General features: G+C 43.5%; 1 protein-coding gene across 1 annotated transcript in view; it reads right to left on the bottom strand.

Annotated features, from left to right (window-relative positions):
• Positions 1–1,073: 1,073 nt before the first annotated feature.
• Positions 1,074–14,166, bottom strand: part of LOC103974273 (strigolactone esterase D14-like) — a 17,048-nt gene continuing 3,955 nt past the window's right edge. Inside the window, exon 2 of the mRNA XM_065141600.1 lies at positions 1,074–1,660. Coding sequence (XP_064997672.1) covers positions 1,189–1,660 — 472 coding nt within the window. The 3' untranslated portion in view covers positions 1,074–1,188. The remainder of the gene's footprint in view (positions 1,661–14,166) is intronic.

Genomic DNA, 14,166 nt, shown 5'->3' with positions numbered 1-14,166 from the left:
AAGATAACTTGAAACAGTGTTTGATCATAAGGGTAGTGAAAGTCAAGTAAAAAAGATATTAAGCTATTGCAATGTAAGTAAATAGAGATAATAGAAATGCAAACCAGAATTTATAATGGTTCGGTCAGTGTGACCTACATCCACTTCTGATTTCTCCTCCGTCGAGGTCATCGGTGTCCACTAATGGTCTTCCAACCAACCACATCTTTATAGCACTTTCTTCTTTTCACAGGTTTAGGAGATGATCCTTACAAGCCTCACACCTCTCTTGAATGATCTTAACTTTTAGTACTATAGAGTAGTTGACCTAGATTAGGATGCATAATATAATATTTTATAGTAACTTATTAAAGAAATATTTTACTATATGGATGAATCCATCATTTTTGGAATGTCGTATGCTACTATTTTGGATTAATGTTGACATGAATACTAACTATATTCTACCTTCTCATTATTGATTGTACTACCATATATGAAACCAAGGATGAATATTTCTCTTTTATCACTTAGCATATTTATACTTAGTGAGAGACTGGTAAGAAAATAGCCTCTCGAACGGGATCGTAGTAGATAATCCACCGTCATTAGTCCTCTCATTTAAGTGCTCTGTCCTTTCGTCTATCCTCCCTCGGTCCTGATCCATTTGACATGAAGGTGGCATATCTCCTTCTGATCCCCTTCATGCATGAAGCAAAGCAAACGTGGTAGGTACCGATATCATGACCGATTTGTGTTTCACGCGTTGAGCCCGGAATGCTCTGTTTTCTGCTCCAACTCGGTGGGTTGACTTCCGGCAGGAAGCAAGGAAATTAACGGTGGAATACGTGTTGCGTATACGTACATCCGAAGTCCGAAAACCGAGCTCTCAGTGGCATGCAAATGTGCTCTGTGGTGACTCCGAGTAGCCCACACGTCTGTTAGAGAAGGAATGCTGCAGCCCAATATTGCTAGCTTTATCAACGGAATTCACCGCTCTGTACCCATGTGTTTCAATTGATATGCATAAGTTCATTAACTAATAATTCCCATAAAAACATCACAACCTACCTTTTGAGAAATTCGATCGTGCCTTTCTCGAGAAAATTTTAGATATTAATTATTCTCGATTAAAATAGACATAGAATTAATACATCTCAAGTGACCAATCCCATAATACTAGGGCGAAAGATCCAGCAAGATCTGTTCCTATGCATGAAAGCTCGGAACGTTTTCAACCATGCATGGTTTGTTTGACACCATGACCCTGTCCAGGATCTCGAGAAGCTTGTGGGGAACAGTGAGCTGAGGGAAATGGCCATCCGAGTCGATCATCTCCAGCGTTGCCATCCCCTTTATCCTGCTCTGCATGTAACGCCCAACAGAGACGGGTGCCACGAAATCATTGCTGACTTGAATAATGGTGCAAGGAACCTCGACTTTGTCTAGCGTATGCCTCATATCACCCAAAAAGATGGTCTTCGCGAGGGCGAGTGCGATCTCCGACCTCATGCTCTTGAAGCTCCTTCCCAGTTTGTCAACAGAGATGGGATCATCTGCTCCAATGACAAGCACGATGAAGTTCTCGGCCCATGCGTGGAAATTGAACTCGATGTCGGAGAGTACATTGTCAATCTCGGCTCTCTCAAACCCTCCGTAGTAGTCATCCGAATTCAAGTACCTGAGTGGAAAACATAACACCACCCCTTAGGCATTGCACCATTAAAAAAAGACAAGTGCGTAAATGTTTGTAAAACTATATATTGGGCATTATTCTTAATAACATGATTCTCAAATTAAATACTTACTGTTATTATAGTAGGTCCGGAGTTTGAATCATGTATCTGTCAATTTTTTAACTACTCAGTTAAAAATATTTATGCAATATCTTTTATTTATTTGGATTTATATCATACACTCAAATTTCATTTGCATATCAAACTAGTATGACCCTTTTTTCTGAGCTTTTGAATAATATTTATTAAGTCTGTTTAATCCAGTTATTTATTGAGTCAGTTTAATTCAGTTAAAATCAAGTAGAGATTTATTTAATATTTATTTATTATTAGAGTTCAAGTTCTTTTCAGTTATCTATGAAAAATACTATTCTGTCTTTTGACAAACCCTATGAGGCCGATCCCCTCGAAGTGATCATCCCTTTTTCTTCTTCTTTTTTTACGATAAGACTTTAGAGTCTTATCATTTAGTATCAGAGCGACGATAAGACTTTAGGATCTTATCAATTGGTATAAGAGCGACGATAAGACTTTAGGATCTTATCAATTGGTATCAAAGCAGTGATCCTCTGCGTTCTCGCTGTAGTTCGTCGATTAAAAAAAAAAAAAAAATTATGAGAGCGAAGTCGGCAGCCACGAGCGCTGTTCCTTCTCAACCAAAAAGGAACATTTGCTTCCCGGCGCCGACCACCCCTACTTTCCTTCTCCTCCACCGTCGGCACTGCTTCCTGGTTGACAACCACCGCCGCCGCTGCTCCCCTGCCAGCGCCCACCGTTGCCGCTATGCCCCGGCCAGCAACCTTCTCACCTCGCCTCCTCGTTGCCCGCATCTTGCTCAAGCGAGAAGGGCTGCGGCCGCCGTTTCCCAGCTAGCGAACCACCCATCGCCGCTTCTACCGTCGGTGATGCTGCCCTAGCCGCACCACCATCGCTACCTTCCCTTGGTTGTATCTTTGGCCATGCGATCTGTCGGCATCGCTATTTCTGTGGTGCGATAGAAACAGAGCAACCGTCGGTCCCTCTGCTACCGCAGGCGCCGGTTGCCTCTACCGCCACCACTGTTTCTCGGCCACTTCAATGCCACCCCTCTCCTTTGTTGCCGAGCCACCACCGCTGCTAGCCACCGTGCGACGATCGCCGCACGCCTCCTAGCAGCTGATCCTCCTTGCTCTGCATCCGTAGTGCCAGAAACAAGGCAACTCATCGGTTGCCCTTGTTCCCAACCGTGACACCGCCGATTCCCCCTTCTCCACTGCTGCCGCTGCTTATCGGCCGCACGATCACCGCCGCACTGTCGTTGCCAGCATCGCCAGCAGCTTCGGCTGTGGTGTGATAGAAACAGAGCACCTTGTTTCCCATCTCCAGCATCGTAACTTCCCGGCCAGCGACAACGCTCGTTGCCTTTTTCTCCACCGCCGTCGTTGCTTCCTGATCGCTAGATCACCGCCACCCCCTCCCAGCCGCAACCCTCGTCGTGCCCCCCCCCCCCCTTGGGTCCTAGCCGCAGCCGCCGGTTGCCGCAGCCCCTCATTGCAACAGTTGCAGAAATAGAGCCATGACCCTCGCTGCCTCCTTCTCCACTGCCGTCGCTGGGCTCCGACCAGCAACCACCGCTGCTGCTAGCCACCTAGCCTTCAACCTGCACGCAGCCTCCCAGCCCTCAACCAACAACCTCCCCTCCTCGTTGCGCCGTAACCGCTACAACCAAATCTTCTCCCATCCGAAGCCCATCTAGTCGAAAGGGGCCCCTGCTTCCCCTGCTTTCGGCAAGCCCCACCGTCGCCGCTGCTCCCCGGCCAGCAGTCTTCCCTCCTTGCTGCTCCACCCTGCTCGAGCGAGAAGGACCGCAACTGCTGCTTCCCGGCCAGCGGACCTGTTGAATCTCGTATTTTGATGATGAAACTACTTGATATATGTTTATGATTTAATCTGCGTTTTGAGTGACGCAGGATGCTTCGATCAGGATGAGACAATTAAAGCAGGAAAATCATGTTGTGCCGAAGGAACATGTCAGAAGATTGGACGTCGGGCCGGTGGATCGATCGGCGTATCGACAGAAGGCTTCGGGCCGTGGACTCGGGCATCGGGCCAAGAAGAGCGGGTATTGTGCCAAGGATATCGGAGTTGCGGAGTCAACTGGCCGATTGGGCAATAGGCTGCACGAGAGGATGATGCGCCGAAGAATCAGACGAAGCGTCGAGGGACCAATGACATGTCGGACAACTTGGTTAATTACTTAGGATTAATTGTCTCGATTGAAGTTTTGTTTTGTTGTGCAGGATTAACTATGATAACAATGAAGACATAAAGCGAAACAAAGTGTCGGAGTCAAGCGCGAAGGATTTGTTGCGAGTTCGACGGAAGTCCGAAGGTTCGTCGGGAATGCTACCGGAACTAGCCGAGAATGAGTTGGGAGCTTGCCGAAGGGTTTTTCGGAAGCTCGCCGGAAGGTTCGTTGGAAGTTCACGGAGCTCGCCGAGAAAGATCGGAGCTTGCCGACGAAGCTCGTTGGAACTCGCTAAGATCAAATCGTGAAGTCTAGGAGCTTGCCGGGAGTCCGCAGAATGGTTTCCGAGAGTTCATCGGAAGACCGCCGGAAGTTTGCCGGAAGCTCGCTAGAAGAAGTCTTGACTTGCGGACTTTGTAATAGCTTAGAAAATATCTTTAAATTCATAGTTAGCACGTTAATTAGGGTTAGGATTAGGTGTTAATCCTATAACCCAAGTAGGGGCCAATTAGGCCCAAGTTCGGACTGGTTTGGACCAAGTTTGGAGCCAAACCAAGTGAGCTGGAATAGTGAAAGAGGTGCCACCGCCAGGGTTGGAGGTAGCACCGCCCAGGCTATGTCTTCCAGCAAAGACTGGGCGGTGCAACCGCCCCAGCCAAGAGGTGCAACCGCCCAGGATATGTCTCCCAGCGAGACTGGGCGGTGCAACCGCCCCAGCCAAGAGGTGCAACCGCCCAGGGCTCAGTCTCCAAGCGAGACTGGGCGGTGCAACCTCCTCTGTCAAGAGGTAGCACCGCCAGAGCTCAAGTTTCGAGCTCTGCCAAGAGGTGCAACCACCGAGCTCGGTCTTCGAGCTCTGGTAGAGAGGTGCAACCTCTTTGGACAGGAGATGCATCGCCTGAGCTCGGTCTTCGAGCTCTGGCAGAGAGGTGCAACCACCTCTGGCAGAGAGGTGCAACCACCTCTGGCAGAGAGGTGCATCAGCCTGAGCTCAGTTTCGAGCTCTGCCAGGTGATGCAACCACCGAGCTCAAGTTTCGAGCTCTGCCAGGCGGTGCAACCACCGAGCTCAGTCTTCGAGCTCTGGCAGAGTGGTGCAATCGCCTGAGCTCAGTCTTCGAGCTCTGCTAGGCGGTGCCACCTCTCCAATCAAGAGGTGCAACCGCCTGATCCCAGAATTCTGGGATTTGATCGATTTGATCGTTTTGAGCTCCAAATTTGAATTGGGTTGGGGCCTATAAATACCCCACCCATTCAGCACTGAAAAGTAATAGATCCACACCGAATTCTGTTAGGATCGAGAGCACTAAGAGGGGGGGGGGGGGTGAATTAGTGCAGCGGAAATCTTATAATAAATTAAAAACCAAAAGCTGCGTTCGTTCAAAAACTATTATGATGCAAAAGCAAATTCTCAGTTTGTATCTAAGTGCAGTTTGCGTCTAAGCGCAGATTGCGTCTAAGCGCAGTTTTGCGTCTAAGCGCAGATTGCGTCTAAGCGCAGTTTTGCGTCTAAGCGCAGTTTTGCGTCTAAACTCAGATTTACGTCTAAATGCAGATTTACGTCTAAACGCAGATTTACGTCTAAACGCAGTTTTACGTCTAAACGTAGTTTTACGTCTAAACGCAGATTTACATCTAAACGCAGTTTTACGTCTAAACGCAGTTTTACGTCTAAACGCAGTTTTACGTCTAAACGCAGATTTACGTCTAAACTTTGAAACTCGTTTGTATACTCGCAGAAGGCAGTATGCAGTTCAAACCAAGACGTAAACGTGAACTGAAATCTGATGATTGAGCGAAGAAAGCCGATTTACGTCTGAATGCAGTTTTACGTCTAAATGTTGAAACTCGTTCGTAAAATCATAGAGGACAGATTGCAGTTATTAATAGGATTAAAATGTAAGCGTAAACTGCAAGGAAGCTCGTTCGTAAAAGCACGGAAAATAGTTCTGCAGAATCAAACGTAAACGTAAACTATAATGTATGAAAATACGAGTTTACGTCTGAATGCAGATTTGGAAGAACAGTACTTAGAACTTGTTCGTGAAAGCGCAGAGAGCAGTAGTGATGAGGGAGGTTTGCAGTAATGATAAAGTGCTCGAAAATAAACGCAAACCAGAGATTTAGAGTGGTTCGGTCAGCCTTGACCTACTCCACTTTTGGCTTCCTCCTCCGATGAGGTTGCCGACGTCAACTAGGTGCCTTCCTTCAATGGGCGAAGGCCAAACTTCCCTCTTACAGTTTCTCTCCTTTTGACAGGCTTAGGAGACAACCTTTACAGATGTTTTCTCTCCTTTCTTTTCAACTCAAACTTGAAGAACAGAAGGAGGAGGAAAACTAGCAGTTTTGAGCTCTAAGAACCACTGAAAAGATCAAGATTTCGGGTCAGTTCTTGCTCAATTCAGTGCTGAATGGGTGGGGTATTTATAGGCCCCAACCCAATTCAAAATTCGAGCTCAAAACAATCAAATCGATCAAATCCCAGAATTCTGGGATCAGGCGGTTGCACCTCTCGACTGGAGAGGTGGCACCGCCTGGCAGAGCTCGAAGACTGAGCTCTGCCGATTGCTTCTCTCTGCCAGAGCTCGAAGACTGAGCTCGATGGTTGCATCACCTGGCAGAGCTCGAAGACTGAGCTTGGTGATTGCATCACCTTGCAGAGCTCAAAACAGAGCTCGGTGGTTGCATCACCTGGCAGAGCTCCAAGCTGAGCTCAGGCTGATCCACCTCTCTGCCAGAGCTCGAAGACTGAGCTTGGTGAATGCATCACCTGGCAGAGCTCGAGACTGAGCTCAGGCTGATGCACCTCCTGGCTGGGGCGGTTGCACCTCCTGGTGCAATCAGGGTCCGAATGGTTTACTCCATTCGACCCACTTTGAATCTTTTCAGGGGCCCAATTGCCCCAAGATTAAGCTAATGGGATCACCTCCCATTTTCATGCTTAATCATCGTGCTAACTACGATTATCTCTAAGACAACTTCTGCAGCTTGCTCCGATGCGTCAATCGCTTCTTCCGGCGAGTTTCCGGCCAACTTCCGTCGATCAACCGATAACCCTCGGTGATCCTTCTGCGGACATCCGGCATACTCCTGGACTTTGCGACGATCCACTTGGCGAGTTCCGACGAGCTTCGCTTGGCAAGCTTCTGGACTTCTCGGATCTGTTCTCTCTGAACCTCCGACGACCGTCCGAACTTCCGTCGAACTCTCGAACTCCCAACGTGATCATGATCTTGACTCCGGCGCAACTCCTGCTGCTTGTCTTACTCTCATCGTAGTTAATCCTGCACAACAAATCAAAACTTCGATCGAGACAAATAATCCTAAGCAATTAACCAAGTTGTCCGACATGTCATTGGTCCCTCGACGCTTCGTCCGATTCTTCGGCGCATCGTCCTCTCGTGCAGCCTATTGCCCAATCGGCCAGTTGACTCCGCAACTCCGATATCCTTGGCACAATACCCGCTCTTCTTGGCCCGATGCCCGAGTCCACGGCCCGAAGCCTTCTGTCGATACGTCGACCGATCCACCGGCCCGACGTCCAATCTTCTGACATGATCCTTCGGCACAACATGATTTTCCTGCTTTAATTGTCTCATCCTGATCGAAGCATCCTGCGTCACTCAAAACGCAGATTAAATCATAAACATATATCAAGTAGTTTCATCATCAAAATACGAGATTCAACAATCTCCCCCTTTTTGATGATGACAACTACTTGATGACGGAGTTAAACTTAACTCCCGGAGTTTAAACAAACTCCCCCTATCAATATGCCATATTGATAGAACCTTGAATTCAAATTGAATTCAAGTCATTGCAATATTCATCATGAATACTTGCAATACGTCAACATGAACTTATGCATAAACTTATGCATCACATGTCATGTCATCAACATACTTCTCCCCCTTTGTCATCAACAAAAAGGAGAAGTACTACAATCAAGTGTGTGTGATATTGGTTCAACTCATTGCATGAAAATCATAATATCAAGTTTTATCATCATGCAAGTTTGCTAATATCAAATACCAACATGAAAAATTACGATGTAAGCTTTTGATATCATAATGCAAACATTTCAAGTGTTTATCAATTATACCATTTCATCACATGGTAGGATATCAACGTGTAAAATTACGATACAAGTTCTTGATATCTTAACGCATGATGAAAACATGGCATAATACAAGTTTGGCAATCATAGCATCAATTCATATATCTCTTAATGATGCAAGCATTGCAAATATGGCAATCATATTAATTCATATATCTCTTGATGATGCAAGCCTAGCATCAGTGTTCATAGCATCAATTCATATATTTCTCCCCCTTTGTCATCAACAAAACGGAGAACGATATAAGCAAATTTTTAAGCATAAGTGCTTGTTGTTATGTATGTGAAATAAATCCTTGCAAGTAAAAACACTTTCATCCATATTCATCAAATCCATTTCTCAAAAAATATTTTTCACATGATGTGTGTATGAGAGATGTATTTGCTAGTTAATTACATATGTCAGAAATCAATGATATGAACTAGACTTGATATGACATATGCTTGTTAAGTTTGGAAGAGAGTGAACTTGATATGTTAGACTCAAGAGAATCCGAAAATGAAATTTGAGTCTTTCTTCCATTCGAACAAGGTTTTGCTATAGATATTCAATTACAATCATGAAGGTAAAGCATGCTTGTTATCATGGAAGTTTTGTATTCAAGCACATAATTTTCAACATGTAATTGTGTAAAATCATTATGCCAGTCAAGTGATTCAATCATTCAATCAAGAAGGTTTGAAAAATAATTTTAACACGTTCAATCATTAAGACGTATTTTTGCCATTGTTTTTCAAATACAATCATAAAGATAAGACATACTCATCATCATGATAGTATGATAGCAGGTTTACCATATGCAAGCTAGCAAAAAATTTGTACATTTTAAGGCCCGCAAGCTAGCAATTTTGAGATGTTCAAGAAAGCAACTCTTGCTTCTTGATATATGCAAATTTGTCAAGTTTTGCTAGATGTGCAGGTTAGCATTTTTGCCTCTTGAGATAGGCAAGCTAGCAATCAAGTTTTTTTCATCTTCTTGACTTGTACAAGCTAGCTATCTCCCCCTTTGTCATTGTCAACAAGGGAAAAACCCTTTACATCAATTTCTAAATCATGACAAAGGTAAGTAATCATTCTTATTTGTGCATCATTATAGTTTCAATGCACAAATTCATTAACATTACATTTCAAAAAATTTATGCATGATACTGAAAAATCAATCATCATCATGAGCATATCAAACATGATATTCAAGCATTCATGATATATCATTTTGGCAGCATGATCATAGATATTCAAATGATGGTATCTAGAATTCATTACATCCTATTATGCATGATCATTAACTCCTCATTTGTATTTCATGCATTATTTCATTTCATCTCATAAGGAATATCAAGAAGAGTTATTGGATGATGAGATAAATATTTTATGAATACACAGAATATCATAAGTGTTTCATGTATTCATATTATCACATGAAGCATATTATCATTTTTAAGATTCATAACATGAATAACGTTATTACTATTTCATCAAAATTAGTTTCGAGATTCACATAATATCATGAAATCATTAATCTCGATAAAATGGGAAAAACATTTTCTTTTTAAGTGATTCTTTTAACACATCATAAAAAAGAAAAACTCATTCATAATTCAAGTGATTTACAAGATATCATAAATGAATTTATCACTTGTATTTCACCAAAATCGAGAACTCTAGAGTTAGAAAATGATTGAAGCATTTAATCTGATTGAAGAATGATTCATATTTAAAGTGTAGCATTTGTCAAATCTGAAATCATCAAGTATAACTTTAATATTTTCATTGCAACATTAAGCAAGGTCTCATTGAACATAATTTTGAATGATTCTTATAGATGCCTAAAACCTCTTTAGTTTTAATCTATGATTGACTTTATAATAGCATGCTCAAATCTTTATTTTTATGTCAAAACCATACATTATATTTCATAAACAAAGACAATGAAAAATATCAAGCCTTCCAGACAAAAGCCATGTATCGTCATTGAAAAGCAATATGAAAATCATCAAAATATACATTCTTGCTTCTCAAGCACATAAATAAGATTAATCTCACTAGGTGTAAAATCATTAGATTTCTATCTTGCATTAACATAAGACATGCAATTTTCATTATCATTTTCAAGATTACAAGCATGATCATATTTTTGCATTTTCATTGTTAAATTATTAAAAATATAATTTTCAACAAAATTTAAAGAAAAAGAAAAGTGCATCATGAAAAGCATCATGTAATTTCGAAGTAAATTAGGGGGATTTCGATTACCTCATCATTGTAGGCTGTTAAGGCGTAGTTTGCCGCCTTGCTTTTGTTGACTTTCTCTTCTTCGGAGGAGCTCGATTCATCCCAATTTTTGTTCTTCTTCTTGCGTTTAAAGCAAGTAGTTCCATTCTTTTTGCTTTTTAATTTTCGTTTCATTTTAAGTTCACCATCACTTGAGCTTATGCTCGAGTGGTCTTCAAATGTTCTATGTCCCAAATCCTTCCTGTTCTTTGGAAGGTTGGTTTGTTCATCATTGTCCTCATCACTTGAGTCATCGCTCAAGTGGCATTCATTTGTCCAGAGTTCCAAATCCTTCCTGTTCTTTGGAAGGTGGTTCTCAAGTTCTTCACGTGCATTGCACGTCATTTCATATGTGATCAATGAACCAATTAGTTCTTCAAGTGGAAAATGGTTCAAGTTTTTCGATTCTTGAATAGCAGTTACTTTTGAATCCCAAGTTTTAGAAAGTGAGCGCAAAACTTTGTTAACGAGTTCAAAATCCGAAAAGCTTTTACCAAGTGATTTCAAACCATTGACGACATCCGTAAATCGGGTGTACATGTCAACAATGGTTTCGCTTGGTTTCATATGAAAAAGCTCGAAATCAAGCAGTAAAATATTAACTTTCGAGTCTTTGACTCTACTAGTTCCCTCGTGCGTGATTTCAAGAGTGCGCCAAATATCGAAAGCCGTTTCACACGTAGAAATCCGATTGAACTCATTTTTGTCCAATGCGCAAAATAAGGCATTCATAGCCTTTGCGTTTAAAGAAAAATTCTTCTTCTCCAAAACCGACCATTCGTTCATCGGTTTGGAGGGAAGTTGAAAACCGTTTTCAATGATATTCCATAAATCCAGATTTAGAGAAATTAAGAAAACTCTCATTCGAGTTTTCCAATAAGTGTAGTCCAATCCGTTAAAGAACGGTGGACGAAAGACCGAACAGCCCTCTTGAAAAGTCATTTCTCTCGGGTGTAAATCCGAAATGAGAAATACCCCGCTCTGATACCAATTGTTAGGATCGAGAGCACTAAGAGGGGGGGGGGTGAATTAGTGCAGCGGAAATCTTATAATAAATTAAAAACCAAAAGCTGCGTTCGTTCAAAAACTATTATGATGCAAAAGCAAATTCTCAGTTTGTATCTAAGTGCAGTTTGCGTCTAAGCGCAGATTGCGTCTAAGCGCAGTTTTGCGTCTAAGCGCAGATTGCGTCTAAGCGCAGATTGCGTCTAAGCGCAGTTTTGCGTCTAAGCGCAGTTTTGCGTCTAAACTCAGATTTACGTCTAAATGCAGATTTACGTCTAAACGCAGATTTACGTCTAAACGCAGTTTTACGTCTAAACGTAGTTTTACGTCTAAACGCAGATTTACGTCTAAACGCAGTTTTACGTCTAAACGCAGTTTTACGTCTAAACGCAGTTTTACGTCTAAACGCAGTTTTACGTCTAAACGCAGTTTTACGTCTAAACGCAGATTTACGTCTAAACTTTGAAACTCGTTTGTATACTCGCAGAAGGCAGTATGCAGTTCAAACCAAGACGTAAACGTGAACTGAAATCTGATGATTGAGCGAAGAAAGCCGATTTACGTCTGAATGCAGTTTTACGTCTAAATGTTGAAACTCGTTCGTAAAATCGTAGAGGACAGATTGCAGTTATTAATAGGATTAAAATGTAAGCGTAAACTGCAAGGAAGCTCGTTCGTAAAAGCACGGAAAACAGTTCTGCAGAATCAAACGTAAACGTAAACTGTAATGTATGAAAATACGAGTTTACGTCTGAATGCAGATTTGGAAGAACAGTACTTAGAACTTGTTCGTGAAAGCGCAGAGAGCAGTAGTGATGAGGGAGGTTTGCAGTAATGATAAAGTGCTCGAAAATAAACGCAAACCAGAGATTTAGAGTGGTTCGGTCAGCCTTGACCTACTCCACTTTTGGCTTCCTCCTCCGATGAGGTTGCCGACGTCAACTAGGTGCCTTCCTTCAATGGGCGAAGGCCAAACTTCCCTCTTACAGTTTCTCTCCTTTTGACAGGCTTAGGAGACAACCTTTACAGATGTTTTCTCTCCTTTCTTTTCAACTCAAACTTGAAGAACAGAAGGAGGAGGAAAACTAGCAGTTTTGAGCTCTAAGAACCACTGAAAAGATCAAGATTTCGGGTCAGTTCTTGCTCAATTCAGTGCTGAATGGGTGGGGTATTTATAGGCCCCAACCCAATTCAAAATTCGAGCTCAAAACAATCAAATCGATCAAATCCCAGAATTCTGGGATCAGGCGGTTGCACCTCTCGACTGGAGAGGTGGCACCGCCTGGCAGAGCTCGAAGACTGAGCTCTGCCGATTGCTTCTCTCTGCCAGAGCTCGAAGACTGAGCTCGATGGTTGCATCACCTGGCAGAGCTCGAAGACTGAGCTTGGTGATTGCATCACCTGGCAGAGCTCGAAACAGAGCTCGGTGGTTGCATCACCTGGCAGAGCTCCAAGCTGAGCTCAGGCTGATCCACCTCTCTGCCAGAGCTCGAAGACTGAGCTTGGTGAATGCATCACCTGGCAGAGCTCGAGACTGAGCTCAGGCTGATGCACCTCCTGGCTGGGGCGGTTGCACCTCCTGGTGCAATCAGGGTCCGAATGGTTTACTTCATTCGACCCACTTTGAATCTTTTCAGGGGCCCAATTGCCCCAAGATTAAGCTAATGGGATCACCTCCCATTTTCATGCTTAATCATCGTGCTAACTACGATTATCTCTAAGACAACTTCTGCAGCTTGCTCCGATGCGTCAATCGCTTCTTCCGGCGAGTTTCCGGCCAACTTCCGTCGATCAACCGATAACCCTCGGTGATCCTTCTGCGGACATCCGGCATACTCCTGGACTTTGCGACGATCCACTTGGCGAGTTCCGACGAGCTTCGCTTGGCAAGCTTCTGGACTTCTCGGATCTGTTCTCTCTGAACCTCCGACGACCGTCCGAACTTCCGTCGAACTCTCGAACTCCCAACGTGATCATGATCTTGACTCCGGCGCAACTCCTGCTGCTTGTCTTACTCTCATCGTAGTTAATCCTGCACAACAAATCAAAACTTCGATCGAGACAAATAATCCTAAGCAATTAACCAAGTTGTCCGACATGTCATTGGTCCCTCGACGCTTCGTCCGATTCTTCGGCGCATCGTCCTCTCGTGCAGCCTATTGCCCAATCGGCCAGTTGACTCCGCAACTCCGATATCCTTGGCACAATACCCGCTCTTCTTGGCCCGATGCCCGAGTCCACGGCCCGAAGCCTTCTGTCGATACGTCGACCGATCCACCGGCCCGACGTCCAATCTTCTGACATGATCCTTCGGCACAACATGATTTTCCTGCTTTAATTGTCTCATCCTGATCGAAGCATCCTGCGTCACTCAAAACGCAGATTAAATCATAAACATATATCAAGTAGTTTCATCATCAAAATACGAGATTCAACAAATTCTTGATCTTTTCAGTGATTCTAAGAGCTCAAATTTGTGTAAAGTCCTAAAGTTCTCCTCCTTCTGTTCTTCAAGTCGTGAGTTGTAAAGAGAGGAGAGAAAGGATCTGTAAAGGTTGTCTCCTGAGCCTGTCAAAAGGAGAGAAACTGTAAAAGGGCAATTAGCCTTCGCCCATTGAAGGAAGGCAGCTAGTTGACGTCGGTGACCTCGTCGGAGGAGGAAGCCAAAAGTGGAGTAGGTCAAGACTGACCGAACCACTCTAAATCTCTGGTTTGCTTTTACCTTGAGCACTTTATCATTACTGCAAACCTCCTACATTGCTACTGCCCTCTGCGCCTTTACGAACGAGTTTCTAAGCTCTGATCTTTCAGAATCTGCATTCAAACGTAAA

This window comes from Musa acuminata, chromosome BXJ3-3 (genome assembly GCF_036884655.1).
Source record: "Musa acuminata AAA Group cultivar baxijiao chromosome BXJ3-3, Cavendish_Baxijiao_AAA, whole genome shotgun sequence".
Classification (NCBI taxonomy): domain Eukaryota; kingdom Viridiplantae; phylum Streptophyta; class Magnoliopsida; order Zingiberales; family Musaceae; genus Musa; species Musa acuminata.
The sequence above is the reverse complement of the archived record's forward strand: the minus strand, read 5'-3'. Positions and strand labels throughout refer to the sequence as shown.